General features: G+C 37.5%; 1 protein-coding gene across 1 annotated transcript in view; it reads right to left on the bottom strand.

Annotated features, from left to right (window-relative positions):
* Positions 1-614: 614 nt before the first annotated feature.
* TMEM245 (transmembrane protein 245) overlaps positions 615-18,873 on the bottom strand; it is a gene marked incomplete at both ends in the record, with an annotated part of 83,423 nt that continues 65,164 nt past the window's right edge. Inside the window, 4 exons of the mRNA XM_081996610.1 lie at positions 615-660; positions 1,680-1,874; positions 4,722-4,896; positions 6,123-6,223. Of these exons, the coding sequence (XP_081852736.1) occupies positions 615-660; positions 1,680-1,874; positions 4,722-4,896; positions 6,123-6,223 (517 nt within the window). The remainder of the gene's footprint in view (positions 661-1,679; positions 1,875-4,721; positions 4,897-6,122; positions 6,224-18,873) is intronic.

Here is an 18,873-nt window from a genome sequence, read left to right as displayed (position 1 = left end):
GGTTTCAGGAGGATATTAGAAATACCAGCCTTCGACAACATTAAATTTCAGTGTGTACAAGAGGATAACATTTAGGTGTTGTTACAAGTTACAGGTGATGGTCAAAGCCTCTAAAGAAATATTCTGAGCAGCAGCAAATAATTAGTACTTTCATTTAACAATGAGTGGTTTACACCTTTTTTCCACCAGATTAACCAAGAATAAATATTTTGGAATTAGCTTTCTTTAAAGCTACTACAATTTAATAACACAAATAACCCAATAAATAAAAGCCAAGTTAGTCATTTCAGCAGATAATGACTCCAGCGGATATACCTGTCCTCTTAACCACTCTTTAAGAAGACAGGTCTTCAAGGTCTCCAACAAGGCAGCTGAACTGTGTGTTAGTATGCAAAGCCATGGGAAGTAGACATTCCCTCTTGAAGAGGCAAAGTGCACAATAATGTAAGGCCAGCAGATGTTCGAGAAGTGGTTTCTCCTGAAACCCAAGCTATGCTTCCCTGTGAGCTGCCCCTAGGCACAGCTGGAAACGGAGAGAAGGCCATGGCTGCTGTGAACTCAAGACAGAAGACAGTGATTCTCTCATGTTGAATAGGTGCAGCACAGCACCTTCATCACTCTGCAGCCATTTTCATCTCCTCAGGACTCTCTCTAGTTGACCTAGGGGGAGGAGGGTATGAAAAAAATTAAGACTCAGATCTGTCGAGTGATTACAAATATCTCATTCCCTACAAATGAAATGGGAAACAAACACATGTGCAAAGTTTTGTGTGTACTATGGGAAGCTCTATCTACAGCGTATACAGGAAGTCTTGGAACATAACTTCTACAAGTCAGAGGCTACAGACAGGTCCAGTTAGTGTTTTTTCTCCTAAGAACCCATATGAAAGATGACAACGTTATTCATGTGAATGAAGCAAAGGATTATTTCTGACAACCACAGAATCCTTTTTCAGATATATGTATAATTAGCTAACCTATGTAATTGAACAAGACAGTAGAGACATTAAAATGGCTACTGTCATTAATAACCTCACAATGTGACTTCCAACTCTAATTAAGTATTCAATTAGGAGTTTATTCATCCCATTCCTTAACTGTACAGTTTAAAGATACAATTCTATATTCCACATTTGGTAACTTCAATAAAGAGATTAATCAAGATCATACTTGCAATGGAATAATGGCATATGATGTCATCTCATTTTTTAAGTTCAAGTATGTTTATTTATATTTTGCAGTATTGTACAGTAACACATAAAAATGCAATATTTGCAAGCTGGTGTCTTATTACGGACAATGAACACTATTAGATACCCATGAATAACAGTTTTACACAGAAAAAAGGATGTTCAATCATCTCCTAACACAATGGCAACATATAAATTATAGGATATGAAGGTATTATCAGTGAATTTTCTAAAAGAGCCTTCTGGAAGAAGCTGAGACACATTAAACAAACATTCCAAGTTTACAAGTTCCAATGAGTATTTTACTTTACCACAATTTTTATTTCTAGAATATAGGATAGCTGAATCCTCTCCAAATACTTTAAGAGGCATGTAGGTGTGTATGCATACTCTTATATAAAATTCATGCACACATTCTCTATACCTATGCATACATACACTGATCCATGTTAAAACATAATGCATCCATGGAAGACACTTACAACTTACCGGTAAATCTGTAATGGCCATGCTGCTTGTGATGGAGTGGGCACTGAGTTTGTCGGACTCACCAACATAGCACTATATATGTTGGAAGCAACCACAAGTATACAAAGTAGAATTGGTCCTATGATGGCTCCTTCCAGTCCCAGGTAATATGCTCCACCAGCTACTGCAAGACCTGTCAGGTAAGGATGGCCACCTCTGGAATTATGGCACAAGCAGAATAAAATTAAATTAAGAACAACAAACAACAATACTATCAATTGTGAAATGTGAATTAATCATAAAGTTTTATTAGAAAATGACACAGCTAGCTATAGATACCCATATGTACACTATAAACTGCTGTTTGAATGACTGCACAAATATTCCAAGCAGTATTCTGTGCTGTATTTGCACAACAGATCAAACAATGTTTTATAGCATATAATGCTGGTAATATCCACAATGGAGTAACTACTTTATAGACATCTGCTGAAGAATGTCTGAAGGCATCAACAGCAAAAACATTTCCATTTTGAAAATGGAAAGATGATTGATTACAAAGAATGTTCATGCTTTCTGGTCAAGAATTGTTAAATTTTAAGACAACTAGCAACATGTACCATGAGCACCCCTGAGCAGACATTAATTTACACAATGATAGCAACTTGCACTGCATCTTTCAAAGAACAGTTAGCATATATTCTTTCAATAAAGTCATGTCTTCTCATTTTGTTACAAAACAACCTCTTAGATTGAGTGTTTGTCATCATTAGCTTTTAATGTTTTCAGATTAAAAACAAAACCAGATTTTAATATTATTAATTACCAACATTGACTGGAAAGCTGGTGCCAATTGAGCTTTTGATAAGAGCTATTATGGCAGCAAGTAAGTCATTCCATTTTTCTTTGCCATGTTTCAGTTCAAATGTACAACATGAATCCTATCAACAGAATTTATAACAAAACCTGCTTATCATGCTTAATTTTTATAGCTAAAATAATGACAGTAACATGGAATTATACAAGAAAAGCTACAGCTGAAACTTAACACCCAATTTTCAGGAAGTTGCTCTAAATTCTGAGTGTAATGGAATGAAAATACCAGCTAGTCAGTTTAGAGCTACGGCAGTTTCTGCCAGGTTTCTACCATGGTCCTAACTTCTACCCAACTCCCACACTGGGAGTCTTTGCCTTCATCACAACTGTTGCAGAATGAGACCATGAGACATGACCTATTACATCATACACACCTCAATCATGTCTTACCTAGATCAAATTTAACCTACTGGTAGGGCCAGATTGTTTTTTGAGGGGACAGACTTGACCTTAAAGTTTTGTATTTCTCCAACAGTAGACACATGATTTGTTTCTAAACCTTTAAAAACTTTATAATATTTTTTTTTCCAATATTTGCATCTGTTTAAATGTTTTTCTGGCTAGTTTGCTAAATTAAACAACAGATCATCTGATGAAATAGGACTACAGTATAGATTTAATGCATTTGGAAAACCCTGCATAACCTAATTATAGCTATTTCAAATAGATTTAATCTAATCTGCAAGACAGCATGATGCTTACTGTTCTATTTAATAGGAAGAATACAATTTTGCTCCACCATCACAAAATCTATTCCTGCCACATATATTTTCCGGACAGTAAACAGAGCATGCATCCCCTACAGTCAAAAAATGTATTCTAATACGTAGACCACTTATTGTCTGGTTAAATAGCTACTAGCCTTAAATTTATCCATGATTTATTGTTGGGAAAAAAATCATGATTTATTATTATTATACTTCATTTTATTATGATATTTTACCCGTTAGCTTTAATTAATGCAAAATAACTAGTGCCACAGTTTATGAAAATTATTATTAATATTGTGCATATTATCGTTAGTTTCTCACTGTTCAGTGTAATTATATTTGGTGAACAAAAATATTAATTTCTAACTTAGCACAGAACTGAAACACTTAAAGTCCTTATTCTACATTAACTCCACTATAACAAAAATCAGCACCAATGAGGGACTAGTACCAGTGTGTAACTAAGTCTAGACCATGAAGTTCTCAATTCAAACAGTTTATTAGGATTGTTTCTGATGATCAAGACTGAAGCAGTGACTTCAAGGAGTACAACTTTGTATCTATCTTGTTCGTGGTTGTGAATGTGTCTTGCACATATGAAACTCAGCAGTTCGAATCTTTGCCAGCTCTGTTAAAACAGGGATGTTCCATCTTCTAATCTGAACTGCATAGAAGGATTCACTAGATATTTCAGCAGCAGCAAACGCCAGTGGACATTTCAGGTGCACTCCAGAAACAACTGCAGATGTTGACTTTGTCTCCATAGTTTGAACTTTGTTTCTTTGTGTACAAACTCAAAGCTGAAACCAGGAAACATTTCAAGTCCATAGAGGCAGCCAAACACCTAGCAAGACTTTTCAAGAAATCTGTGCCTACCTCCCACAACAGGAAAATATCACTGGCTACTGTCTTAGTAGGAGTCTATCTCCAGTTTTGCAATTTCACCTGTCTCAACACATTTAAAGACCAATCCAAATCAATAGATTTTTACACTGGGATATGGTGACATAACACAAGGGTTTTGACTTCCAAAAAAATCCTCAAAATTCTCACAATCCATTCTGAAAATTATTATTATTATTATTTTTCAGGTCCCTAACTAGTTCATGGATTTCTTGTTCGTTCTGCAGTGTCATCTGGCATTAGGAGATGTAAAGGAAAATGCTACATGTCTTCAGTCAATGATTAGATAAATAGTAAAGGTATTTTTAGAACTACTTTACCAACTGAAAGATGACTTAGAGAACGAATTCAAGACCTCTCATCCCTCTGTGACAAAGTTCACAGAAAAGAAGCCTGGGAAAGTAAAGACACTTAGGCCAGTAAGATTTCTTACTATGAGGTGGTATCACTACACACATTCCTATGCTTGAAGATACTGTTCCGACTGCTTCAGAACAGTAAGTTTAATTAAAGACATCAATGATCATTAAGCATTTTTACAATACTAACTTTAAAAAGTCTTCAATGTACTTACCCTGATATATCGGAATAAATTGCTGTATCTACAAAATAGGTTGGCAAGAGGTGAAAAACCAAGAGCAAAATGGCTTTGCATCCCTGTCCTTGCACAAGCCACAAATCTAGGACTGCAGGGATGGCTGCCCAGTATGTCCCCAGAAACGGCACTGCTCCAAGGATTGCTGCTAATGCTAGAGCACACAGAAGCACAGGTGAGAAAGAGACCAGAACATATTTCACAAATGTATTTACAGTTGAATTCTGACACTTTTGGCACACCAGTAGTCCCACTTCTATCAACTTGTTGCAAATAAGATACTGAAGAAATGCCACATAAGGCTTTTGACGTTTTATAGCTGTGGTTTAGGAAAAAAGAAAGTTACGCTATTCCCCATACAAAAAAACTTCACTGTCTGTCATAAGGAGTTACTCCCAAAAGAGGCAACAATTCAGAAAATTTAAAGTTATACCAATCATGCACATTTCAAACTTTTACATAACTATAAATTAGCAACTGTGTGTAAGAAAGTATACAAGCAAAAGTCTCATTGTAACCTAGCAGATCTCCTGCAGTCAGCCATAGTAACGTAGGTAGTACTGTGAGAAACCAGGCAAATATAAAATCCATGACTTACATATTTCTGTATGCACATGTGTACACACAGACATACACCCTCTTGATTGTACAAATACCCACTGTAATCTAAAGTGATGCAGTACTGCTGTCATTCTAATTTAATGCAACAGGAATGAACATAATAAAAAAAAAAAGGAAGTTTTTTCCTCTTTATCGGTGTCATTAACCAGAAAGCAAAAACTTTTAAGATTTCACATGTAGCTGAAAGACAAAGAACGATTCTCTTCTAAGTAGGTCTAATGACAATCGATGCCTTTAAGGTAGTTGCACTTTTTAACACAGCCATTTCCTATTATATTGGGTTTTGTTGCTTTATAAGCTTCCCCTTTTGTTTCCCCGTACATGAAGGTACAACATTTTTAAAACAATAATAATTTATTATTTAAATACAGAGGGAAGAGAGGCAAAAGAGGAAAAGGGGAGAAGATTTTTCAGTGAAAACTGTTCAGCCACTTCCAAAGCCAACATTTAAAGAATAACAGAAAACCAGAGGCTGGTAATACAGGCAGGCAACAGTACCAAGAATAAGAAGCATATCTCTATCATGCATTTTCATGATACCACATCTTCCTGCATTTAGGCACCTTGAAAAATCAGCACCTGTCAGCTATGGAAGAAACAAAAGCCAAGCCAGGCTGAGAGAAGTTAAAACCTGGAAAGACTCGGACTGAAGAGAATGAAGAAATAATTACATGCAGCAAAAGAAACACACAGGAGAAGTAAATTAGTAAAATTGTGTAATATTATCTATAAATAGATTATAATTGTTCCAATTCTTACCAGATGGTATGAAGACTATGTTAATCCCAAATATAGTGTGAGTCAGCCAAGTGTAGAGTCCATAGAATCCAGCCATTTTGAGGGAAGCATCAAATACACCTCTAAAACAATCGAAGAAACTCTGTTAAATGTTATTGGCAATAGGATGCTGGGAACTATAAAGATATAAACAAGCTGCTTTGAAAAACTGCAAAGCCATTAGTGCCATAATTGACACAACTGAAAACGTAACACTGAACCCTTTATGCATTTGTTCCCTACGAAAAGGATAAGCATCCATCACATCTGTCATTTAAGGCATTTAGACACAAAAAAACCTAGACTGTTCTTTACTGTACAATGGGTTCCAGGGATAAATTCCCTGAAAGAAAGTGCTCAAGCATCAGACCACATCTTCTATCAAAAATAATCTTTTATTTATGAGAAGCAGTACCATTCTACGTACGAACTACTTTTTCTTTTCCCTTTTCCACTTTTGCCTGTTCATTCATTTTCTTTATCTGCTTAAGTTTCTATACCTGCTCATTCTCATCAGATTAAAACCACTGGCCTATGAAGTGAAATAGGCTTTATAAATACTATTCTATAGAATAGAAATATATAGAATAGAAATATTGCTATTTATCTTTACTATACTTGCAAGTCTTCGCAGATGAAAATAATAAAGCACCTCATATTCACTACTGGATTTTAGCCTCAGTATCTTTATATTCCTAGCTTTTAGGTTGCTTACTAGGTTACATTACTAAAAACCAAATAGTCTGGTAACCTAACTCGATCCTGCTGAATCTATGTCCAACGTGCTGGCCACAAAACAAAGTTCTCCTCTCAAGTGTGACCACAGCTTCATGAGACAGCAAACAGGCAGCTAACTGTTGTATCATTTTTACAGCACTAGCACACTTACACGTGGAGTATAACTGAACTGAAAACTTGTGCCTTACGACTCCAGTCACAAAAATTATACTCTGAAACTGGTATATCTCACCATTGTACAATGGTGAGATGTACTGGCACAGTACCTGTGCCAGTTTTTCACCCTTTCTTGAGAAAGCCATAAAGTTTCCTGAAACCACTCTTTTAGGTTGGATCTAAGTAACCAAACTATCCCCGAGTTCCTCCCCTCAGAACAGTCCTAACAGTTACATCATTGCAGAAGTGGTGGCACACACACCCTCTTAGCAAAGATAAATGCAAAGTTTGTTGATGTTAACTTCCCATTTTACATTTCATGCTTTTAGTTACACTGCTTGTGTCTTTGCAGTTTTGGGAACTTTGGCAGGAGGGCAGAGAGGACAGGAAGACATGCAACTGAAATCATGAATCCAGATGATTAGTGCAAAGGTTTTCATTGTACTTCGAACAGGAATGCAGTCTGCACAGAAAACAGCTCTTTCTCAAACTAAAGCCTGTAAGAGAACAGTTTCTTTCCTCTTGAGTCAATAAAGCCTTCTAGAAAAGAACCACCCCCTGCTATTAAACTACGAGGTAGAATATTCTATTCTCAACTACCAGCAAGAATCCCAAGACTCACAGTTTTTGCTTCTTTGAGCACCACCCTCATCATTATTTCCATGGGAAGTTCACACATTTTTGCCCTCCTTTCCCACCTAAAGGCACGCATAAATTCCCACATGACTGCTGAATCAAAATTTTCATTTAAAATTCACCCACTGGGAGTTATGAGTGCATAATAAACCTCACACATCAACACTGCTGTTCAAAATGTGAGATTCTCTTAACAGACTAACCAGGAACAGCTGTTGTCAGCCATTTTCCCCCAAAAAAGAGGGAAAAGGAAAATATGGAAAAAAGCAAGCTTTAAAGAATGACCTGAAACAACAAATCCAACCTTTGAGAGACAAATATTATGTGCTGCGTAAGAAGGGGAAGGAATATTTACAAATATGTGGCCTCAGTGAAAGAAGCCTGAATAATTTGCTGTTTAGCTAAACTTCTATAATATTAAAATGTGAAATCACAGACCAAAATATATAGAATATACAGATTTTGAAGAGTGAAATACTCACCTGTATTTTAGTTATAAGAAAAGTAAGATTCTGGAGTAAAAAAAAATTGGCAGGGAGGAAAGAAAACCCCAAAAACCAAAGCCACAGTAAGAATGGTGAATCTGAGTTTGCATTAAAAACTCAAGATGTTCTCATCCTTCAGCTACTCAAAAGTCTTACTTTTCTGCATTTTCTGTGACATGTAATTAGTCTGCTCTTTCTGAGGATATCAAAGGAGCATAATATTTTTGTAACAAGAACCTGTTTATCAATTGAAACTGATTCTGTTAACCATCAAGTATAAACATCATATAAAAAGGAGGGAAAATAATCAATCTATCAACATTATAGTTAAGGATACCTTACAAAAAGAGAAGGCTAAAATACACTTTTATCTATACGTGTAAGTTATCTGTGGTTGGATTTTAAGAATTTAGAGCATGAACAATTACAACAGGGTCTTTGGCAATGGAAGCCTCCAGACAGCTGGAGAGATCAAGTGTTATCTGTACTGCAATGATCACAAGGGTGCAACAAAAAAACCCACCACTTCTCCTGGTTGCACTAAGGATACATTTCCTCCCACTAAACCCTTATGCTTTTGTCAAGCCAACTTCCTCAGCCTTGTTGGTCTCTGAAATCTGTCCCATAGAAATCCCTTTGCACTATAAAGAATACATCTCTCAGTTTCTGAAACTCTTCATTGGTGACACAAAGTTTTCAACTTTTTTTAATCAACGTTGCCGGGTCCTTCAAAGACCAAAAAGAAAACCATTTCAAAAACCAAAAGAAAAAAACCAAAAAACCCAAACCCCACAACATATCCAGAACAATTTGTTAGAAGGAAGCATTAAATCTAAATATTTAATAGCATCTATGAGAACCCAGATTTCAACATGCTATAATTAAATCTTCAAGTAAATCTTTTTCTTATCAATCAAACAGCAACTGTGGCACAAACATACATCTTGGTTGTCAAAAATATTTTTAAAACTGTCCTTGAAGTATCTCCTTATTTTTCCCATAAAGATATTTTCTGCACTGTAGTAAAACTAACAAGGTCTTAACAACTTCTGTAAGTATGCCCCAAAACTACATTTCGGTATACAGGAGGTAAGGCAGACCTCTGGCTTGAGGCAGGTATCTGAAGTATTGACTCCACTTGAAATTAAAATATCCATCTCCAACTACTGGAAAGGCTTGCTTTTTAAACAAGCAATCATCTTAGATTTTCCCCACGGACACTACAAAAGGAGTGAAGACAGTCTTACTATGGCAAGCAAAAGAAAGACAATAACCCAGAAAAATTATTCCAACAGCCACAATTAATTGCTGTGAATTTAACTATGTTAGGGAGTAACTGCAAAACCATTTCTCATTCATAAGAAATCATCTAAAACTGCCATTCTAATTTACGCAGTTTTCACATTTCAGTTCAGAAAAGCATTCAGATTAATTTTATTCAAATTTAAATTCAAGTTCTGCCATGTTTTTTACAGATGTAGTCATGCACCTTGTAAGAAAATTTTAGACTGTTAAGTCCATTACTCATTACAGATGCACTAGTAGAAGAACGGAAAAGTTAATCATGGACAAACAAGTATGTCCTGGTCCAATGTCATTCTGCAAGTTGATACTCTATTTCAATAGCAAAAGAGCATATACCTCTAAAAGACTGTAGAACAGTACAGCATCTCTCTAGCTCCTTGCATCTAGCATACACAAGTAAGCTGAAAGCAGAAGGCATCACACAGTGCTGAGAAGCTGTGAGGTGCAAGTGGTCAAGCAGGAAGCTAGAAGAGGCTATACCTAATTTCATTCTCCTCCTCTCTTTCATCTTTCTTTGTGTCTGCCTCAACTAGTCAGAAAAAGCACAGGGGATCCTACTTTATGGCGAGTGTGGCCCAGGAGAACTCTGAAGTCTCTCACAACTCATGTTTGTTATTTCTGTCAGAAAAACTAAGAATCATATCTTAAAGTCTCTAGAAATTTACATCTGTTTAACTTCATGGTTAAAGCAGCTAAAAAATTAATGCTGAACACACTAACCAGAATCTTCATCAACAGTATGCTTCAGGTACTCTGCATCTGTAATACCAGATCTTAAAGATTATGTGATATGCTAGCGCAAAGGCTAAATGAATTTATTACTATCTGCAAAACGGAGACCTTCCCGGTGAAATTATGACAGGAAATTAATTTCAACTCTTAACACGTTATTGGCATACATACAGCTTCCTTTTATATACAAGAGTAACTGTATGTTTCAGAAATCAGAAAAAACAATTGCTGCTCATGTCTCACTTCAGCATTGTATCTGGACCACTTTACCTGCAAGAGATGTCATCTGCAAATGTGTAGGTTATGAGCACTTCATGGCAATTTGGTGTAAGGCATACTTAGACATGCATATTCCATTTTACTGAGCTTTGAAAACCATGTAAAATATAAAAAAAAAAATCAGAGGACATGGATCGTATTTCACATTATTCAGATTAAAAATGAAGAAACTTCTGTCAAATTGTGAAATGTTTTTACATAGCTGGCCTAAATATTTTTGTGTTGCAGTTCTTTCTACTTCACTGAAAAAACAGGGAATTTGCTTACAGGTTTCACAAGGGGAAGTGCCACCTTTTCATTTTATAGCTTTTGTGGGTTTTAGCAGATTTTTTTTTCTCTCTTTTACTCATTTTCCATAAAAAGTCTACAGCTTCCCTTTTGATTCTACCGAAGTTTACATTAAATGTATGTCCACCTGAATGCAGGTTCACTTCACAGAGCCTGCAGGTAAGGTCTGTTCACCATTAGCGACACAGTGAAATTTTCAGAAATTTCAACTTAACGCTGCAACAACCCCAGTTGAAATGAAAGATGCAGAAAAGTGAAGACTCCTGGGATGCAGAACATACCTCAAGCATCAACTCTGAGCATTCCTTCTCTGACCTCAGAGTTAATTTGATTTTCTAGATCTCTCTGTTCCCAGAGCACTGGAGGAAAGATGAGCATATGGGCTGAAATGATGAGAATTGGAGTTTCCAGACAGGTTAGAGTAAGCATATAGTAAGTTCAACTAATAATTATTTTTTGAGGAGTTAGTTTTAACTAACTAGCTCAGCTCTCTATTGCCTATCCAAGTCATATGGTTGCTATATTAAATGTGTAATGAAGGCGTATTGACTCTGTCACCTGAATGGGCATAAGAGTAAAAACTAGACAAAAGTGACATTTGTTTTTGGAAAGGTTTGCAAGAATTAGCTTTTCCCTAAATACCTTACAAAACACTTTACAAGCCATACAGGTTCACAACCCAATTAAAATGCAGTTTGATAACAAGAACACCCTAAGCCAAAAATACTGTTAGAAAAAGACAATTTCACTCTTTCTTCATCTTCTTTACAGCACTGATGTTTGGTATTTTCCCGTATTCTCTAAGTAGACGTTACAGGGTTTGTACTGTATCTTTGTTGCAAAATCTTCCTGTATACAGAACTAATTCAAAACGATTGTTTAATAAACTCTAGCGACAAAATTTCTTTTGAGAATACAACCTTTACATCTTAAAAGTAGGTAGTTCAAGGTATAAAAGCAAATGCAATGCATTCCAAACTTCACAGCACAGCTTCACAATTTATTTCAAATCAGGTTAACTAAGCCTGCCCATTCTCCTGTTCTCAAGCATTCATTTCTTCCCCAGACCACCCTTCCTTTGTCTACCTGCCAGCACAGCCTCTTTTATGTGCCATGACGGTTTTTAGAATGAATTCAACTAACAATTATTTTTTGAGGGGTTAGTTTTAACTAACTAGCTCATCTCTCTACTCCCTATCCAAGTCATAGAGCAGTGGCATAAATAGCTGCATTCCCACCAGCAAAGAAGCCAGCACACTCGCAGCTGGAGGGCAGAAACTCTTCTTTTCATGATAGTGCTGTCTTATCCCAGCTGAAACTAACAGCCACTGTCACCATAACTTCAAAACCAAGTAACTCATTTTCTTTCTTCAGACACCACCAAAATCCATGGCAAAAGACAAGCTACCTGTGACAATCAAAGGACAGCTATTAACTTAAAAAGGACTGAAGCAGTCATCTTCTACAATGATTCCCCAAATTTCAAGTGATCACCGGAGAACACTGAAGAATGAAATAACTCAAAGAAGTCCTTTTGCAAAAAAACTCTTAAGCTGTTCTTTGACTCTCTTTAAGGGTTCTGTTCTTTCAGGAATAAAAAATACCTTAATTATTTTTCAGTTTCAAACTACATATGAAAATAAGCAAAAAGTGCCAAGATATATTCCAGCTATGAATAAAGCAGAAGTGGCAGTTAAGTGCTTCTTGACAGGGTAAGATAATCTCAGGAGCAATGTAAATATGCAGATGACTTTCAGAGAGGACGCCATGACAAGATTTCAACAGTTTTGCTTTCATCTACACTACATTTCATCAGTTATTTTATTCCCCAGACACTACTGTCTTCTAACTGAGCTTGTCTGCAATCCTGCTGCAATTCCACAATCGGTTATCATCCTCACTAGCTCAAGTAGTTTTGCCGCATCGGTGAGGCGTCCCTCTCTACTTCTTTCCCAGGACAATTATGAATAGATGGGATGGTAGAGGCCCCTACCACACCACCATCATTTACTCCTGCCCTTTGTTTCTTATCTTTTTAACTGATTATTTATCTCATCATTACTTAATTTCCTTGAAAGTCTTCGGAAACAAATGCCATAAAAAGCCTTTATGAAACTTCAGTAGAACATACCAACCATATCAACTTACTAATGGCCTTGCTTGTTGACCACTTTAAAAAACATGAAGAGTAAGGCAGAACTTCTCTCTGTGAAAACTCTGTTGATTCCTTGCAACTGATTCATACTCACCAGGTGCTGGTATGTCCTTAACTTTAATTCCTACTAAGCTGCACAGTACTGGAACATTTTAATTTGTTTTAGTTTTGCCCTTGAGTTTTCTTTGGTGCGTTAATATTATCCACTCTCACCAATTTGCTGTTGCTCATTTGGTCTGTTTCTTCTACAACCTCTTCTACAGTCACTGTACTTTCTGAGAGATTCTGCTGCAGCTCACCCAGTAAGAAGTGTTTTACCATGCCACTCCTCCCCTTACCTTCACCACAAAGAACACCAGAGCATCAATCTAGCTCCCCCCACAACAGGCTGCAGCAGCCTTGTTGCCGAGTGCTCCTTGTCATCCCTCAGCCTCCCTGGGTGCTTCCTGCTCCTGCTGCACATGAAAACTGGTATTTTGGTTTAACAGTATTTTGTGGAGCTTTGAGCAAGTGAATCAAACTCCCTCTCCAAACTCCCTCTCCCCTCCACCCCTTTCTGGCCTATTTCTATCTGCCAAAATATATGATCCTTCTGTTTTCTTAATTTAGCTAAAACTTCAGCCTTTTACAGGCTAGTTTCTAATTTCCTGTGACCTTTGTTACTTTGCTGTTTAGCTGTGTGGCCAGTCTTCCCTTTAGCCTTACTCAAGCCTTTCTTAGCAGTTAGCACTGTACAATGAACATTTATTATTCTCCACACCACTTGTAAGGATATAATACTTTGAGATCCTCATTTTAGTTGAAAAGTAATGAATGAGAGCAACAGCTAGCAGGACTCAATGAAGCTCGAGATCCATTGCAGTCTTTTATTAAAAAACTCTCAGTCTGTTCAGATTATTATTGTCATAAAATTATGAATCAAAAGCACAGAGAAGAGGGCATTTTGATTGCTTATGCTGGTAGAGAGAATACATAACAGACTGGCCTTATAGTTTGACCCAACATGACAAAAAAGCAAAAAGCTAAAGCTGTGATGTTAAATCTTTGAAATGTCAGGAAATTCTGAAGTTTTACATCAGCCTTCCTGTTGCCTTCTTACATTAAAATAAATCTGTATGTCAAATAGCAAAAATCTAACCTAGGTTATAATAATATATACTGCAACCTTAAATACACACATAATGAATTATTAGATATGCAAGCATAGAATCCTGCAATATGTTATACTTGAAATAATACTCATAGTATCCCTTTATTCTCAGAAATGCCTGATAAAAGACCTGTTCCCTGTATATTTAAGATATACTACAGCAGTCCTTGTCTTTCCATCCCACCAAGTTAGCTACTAGGCCTGCCTGAGAAGCAAAGAGAAAAACTAACTGGCTGAGCTGAATTCCAGATGCAGGTAAGTGTCACTGTTTTTACTGATACAGTCTATGTCACTTACTGACTAAACTTTCATTCAAATAAAAATTGTAAGTTCTGACATACAAATAACTGTTTAAAAGAGTTGATGTGGTAGAAAAAACAGCATATATACATAATTGCATAAGTGCGATACGTAATTCAAGTATTAGTATCTGAGATGCAATATAGTTACATTATTCTTAAAGATTGTGTGCCAATCTGCTTTTGCGTTTAAATGTGCGCGTGCGCGCACACACACACAATAACCCACATCCTCTATGTGTTTACAGATATCTTCAGTCTTAAACAAAATGGACAGTCACAGACAAACCGAAAAAATGCACTTAAAAGAAACTGCTGTTAGAACATACAGAATGCACCGTCTGGAATACAAAAGAAGCAAATGGCAGAATATTGGTACTGCCTGATATAAAACAATAACCCATCAATGTGTTTGAAAATACACTCTACCAGTCTACGTGGTGTAGAGAACAGAATTGTTTGTTTCAGCATCAGATTATGCATTTATGTAATCTCGTGAATTAGGGGTAGCAAACTGTAAAATTCCTAGACTTTGCGACATGCTTGACTCAAATTATGTGTGTACAGTAATGAACATTTTTTCACAGTTTCAGGTAAATTTAGAAAAAGAGTAAAGGTTAAGCATGAGCAAATCAATTATTTTCTGAAATTTTCTTTTAATATCTATTTTACTTTGAATAACTTTTTAAAATCATATGTATGTAAAGCAATATACAGACAGCTGCGTTTAATACGAACAAGTATTTTTGATATGAGAGAAAGGCAATACAGGCAAAGACAAATCCTTTTTTCTTTGCATATAGGAGAATATTTAAGACTAAAATTAAATAAAAGACTAAAAATTTCAGACTAAAAATAGTGGTATGAGCAAGTCATGTGGCTATTGCTACTAAAACAATCAGCCAATAAATACTACTATCTATCCCACTAGGATAATCAGGTGACAGTTACTGTAAGTTTGGTCCTGCAAACATAGTTAAACACTGTGGCATCTCTTCTAGAGTTACAGACTGCATTCTACTTTTTTTTTTCAGTAACTCAACTGAAGCTTTCCTTTACTCCATGTAATTAAAAAAAAAGTATCTGTTATTCCCAGTTTCAGACCAGGAAATTATTTCATTAAGATAGAATAATTTTCAATTCTATTCCCATCTCGTAACATACACCGTAAGTAGAGCTTATAAAATTTCAGTAAGGTCCTGTTAAATGCATTCCTGTGACAAAAGAGGTTTCTGCAAGAGATACTCCTGCTACAAAGAACATACACTGCATGCAGAAATTCAGTCAAAACATAATCAGTTAACAGCTGTCTTTGAAAAATTAATCCTAAAGACATTATTAATGTTGCAATAAAATAACAAGATCACACATTTTACTTTTTCTAAGCATTAGCTTAACATGCTGGAAGATTATTGTTTTCTGTGGGAATTGTATCACCATCTCATTTTCTCCATCATTACTGCCAGGATGCCACAGCAAACCAGCTAGATGCTTAAACAGCTGAGATTTTTTTATTTATTTGTTTGCATGGTAGCTCATTTCAGATCTCTTTATGTTAACAAATAAAAGTTGAAAAACCAGTAAGAACCTATTTCAGCCATCAAGGCACTATAGGTTTTCTTCACATCAAATCTCTCTTTGACTTTCTGGCAAATTTCAATTAAGGATATGATTACTATTTCCTCTTTAGAAACACCTAATGTTTTAAGTAACTTTTACATTACCAATGAAAGAATCTGACAAATTTGAGGTGTACATGGCAAATGAAGAAAATGAAGCAAATAATGATAACCCTTCTCAAATTGAAAACAAACAATACTCATCTTCCTGGCATTACAGAACAAACTTCCACTAACACACATTTCAAGGCATCACCCAAAATACCGATCTGAGTTTAAGACCATTTCACAACATAATTAGGCCCCACCAAAATTGAAAGCTGCAGTAACTTTAAGCCACAGCCATACCCGTGTGCATGCACTCATGTGAAAGTATCGCACACACTAAATTGCACTGAGGCCGTGACAACATGCAACTTAGTAATGTGCAATATCTCCACCAGAGCAAGCAGAATGGGAGCTTCAGGGAAGAAGGGTATGGTGCATTCAGGAAGAGAACGACATGCTGCTTAGGGAAAGGAAAATGGTTCAGGCAAAGGTGTGCATGCTACTACTTTGGAGACCTGTGAACTGGAGAATTACTGCTTCATCCACTCAGGGGAAAAAAAAAAAATCCATACAAGAGAACCACCTCCCTATTTCAGGACTAAGGACATAGTATTCTTACTTATGCAGTGACGTAGGTGGCTTATGAACTAACTTGATTTTACAGAACCTTTCTGAACAAAGCACATCTCACAGCTATGTGCAGATAACAATTTCCTCCTGACCCTCAAAATACTACATTATTAATAGAATTACAATGAAAAATTTCACTAGCTAGTATTGAGAACTAAAATTATCCAACTCCAGTAAACCGGTCCAAGTGGTTCTCACATTTCTGAAGCAAGCAATCTTCCTAGCCCTGTCTGAGAGTGCTGCCAAAAGAATTCCTGCAGCTCAACTTACTCTGGCATAACCCTTCTGCCACATCCGCCAGTACCCTCCCTATTCCCCTCCCTCCACCAATTCCTGTAGCTGACTTTTAGTACTTTCAGTGAAAGAAAATGTATTTACTATATTCACAGGCTACTAAACACCACTGCCAGTCAAGGGAGACTCTTGCACACAATGGAGGTGCAATACTACCTTCATAATTCATCACATTCTTGTGCTGATACCCACATATATAATATGGAAAACAGGAAAAAATAAAAATCAAAAAGGAAAAAAAAAAGGACAGAACGGCAAGAGGGACAAAAGGCAAAGGGAGCATTTATCAAGAAGAAGAAATAGTAATGAAGTGTGGTTGCACCAGGAACATGAAAATTGGAGTGAGAAAGACCTGAGATTGACTGCAAACCAAGAAAAAAACAGATAAACCAACTAGACACGAAAGACCAAAACTATCAGAGAACATATGCTATTTTGCTACTGAGGTATTAGCAGTATTCAGGATTATTACCATTTTCCTAAATTTTTATTTCCCACCTCATTTGCAGCCAATGGCACACGGAATTCCAGCACGGAATTTGGCATTGTGAATTTTGAATGAGTTGCTTTATTTGAAGTAGCACCAGTACTTCACACATCAGTCCAAAAACTCTGTGGTCACACATGCTTTTGGTAGCTATCTTCTTCCCAGGCTTTGTACCATCTTTTACTGAATCATCACCCAAATATTGATCTTCCCTCTGCCCCCACCGATTAAATACTGCTTTCCCCAAGACGTAACCAATCAGGAGGACAAAAGGCAGTATATGGCAACAAAGCACACACCAGCACTTACTTTAAAATGATAGGAGCGTTTTCATCGTGAAAGTTACTTGAAATGGGGAAAATTGACTTATGAACAGTTTGCAAAACCATGTTTGTTCTATAGTCCAAACACTGTCAGTCTCCTTCTAGAGAATTGCTTGGAGGCTGGCAGGACTTACCTGTGAGAACTGGGTCAACTCCATCAAAGGCAGATAACCTAGGGCAAAGGCAAATGCCCAGCTTACAAACAGAATCACATTCACAACACGGGGAAAGACAAAACCAACAGCAGACCATCCCTTGTGTTTGCCTCTTTGTCCCAGGAGAAGTCTAGAAAGACTGAATTATGTTCCCAGGCTGAGAAGCTCCACCCTGAGCAAAGGCGCTTCTTGTAGATGAAGCCAGACACCCTGTGTCAGTGCACAGAGTAGCAACAGGTCAAGCAAAAACATTAGGGACAGCTGTTGCTTTTGAAAAGCAGAAGACTACAGTTCTGCCAGGAAGAAATGCTGGACTTCACCCTTAAGGACCCTTCTACGTGTTTCATTAAGAGTTCTTTCTAGGACTGGGCAATAAACCATTTTATTTAAAAATTTGCCCCCTGCCAGCCACTGTCAAGCATTCGGGGCTGTGCCACCTGCACGGCGCTGGGTCGGTGAGGGGTCCCTGAGGACCCCCACCCCTCCTGGAACACTCCTGCCACCTCATCGAGGAGACCCCAGGCATGGGATGAGGAGGGGGCTGGGGCCCAGGGATCATGAGGGGAGGTGGAGGGCGGTCCCTGTGCCCAAGGGGCAGCCTTTCTCTTGGGCAAGCAATATGGCAGGCAGGAGGGAGCCCCAGGAAAGGGGCTCTCAGCCCCCATGACCCTCCTCCTTCGCCCACATTTGGACACCTTTCAGGCCATAGGCCCCCCATGCCCAAACCCGCCATATTTGGCCACGTGCACCGGCCATGGTCACAATCGCAATCACAGTGACCTTGTGAGGTCACCGGCCACCTCACTGCCGGGACCTATAAAAGGCAGGGGCGCCTGCAGCTGGCCCACAGCTCGCCGAGCTTCCAGGTCCTCAGATGCCAAGCATGCTTGGAAGGAAGAGGAGCCACAGCAGCGAGGCGGATGGCTGCCCACCTTTGCATGGGATGCCACAGAG

The sequence above is a fragment of the Phaethon aethereus genome (genome assembly GCF_964289735.1).
Source record: "Phaethon aethereus genome assembly, chromosome: 2".
Lineage (NCBI taxonomy): Eukaryota > Metazoa > Chordata > Aves > Phaethontiformes > Phaethontidae > Phaethon > Phaethon aethereus.
The sequence above is the reverse complement of the archived record's forward strand: the minus strand, read 5'-3'. Positions and strand labels throughout refer to the sequence as shown.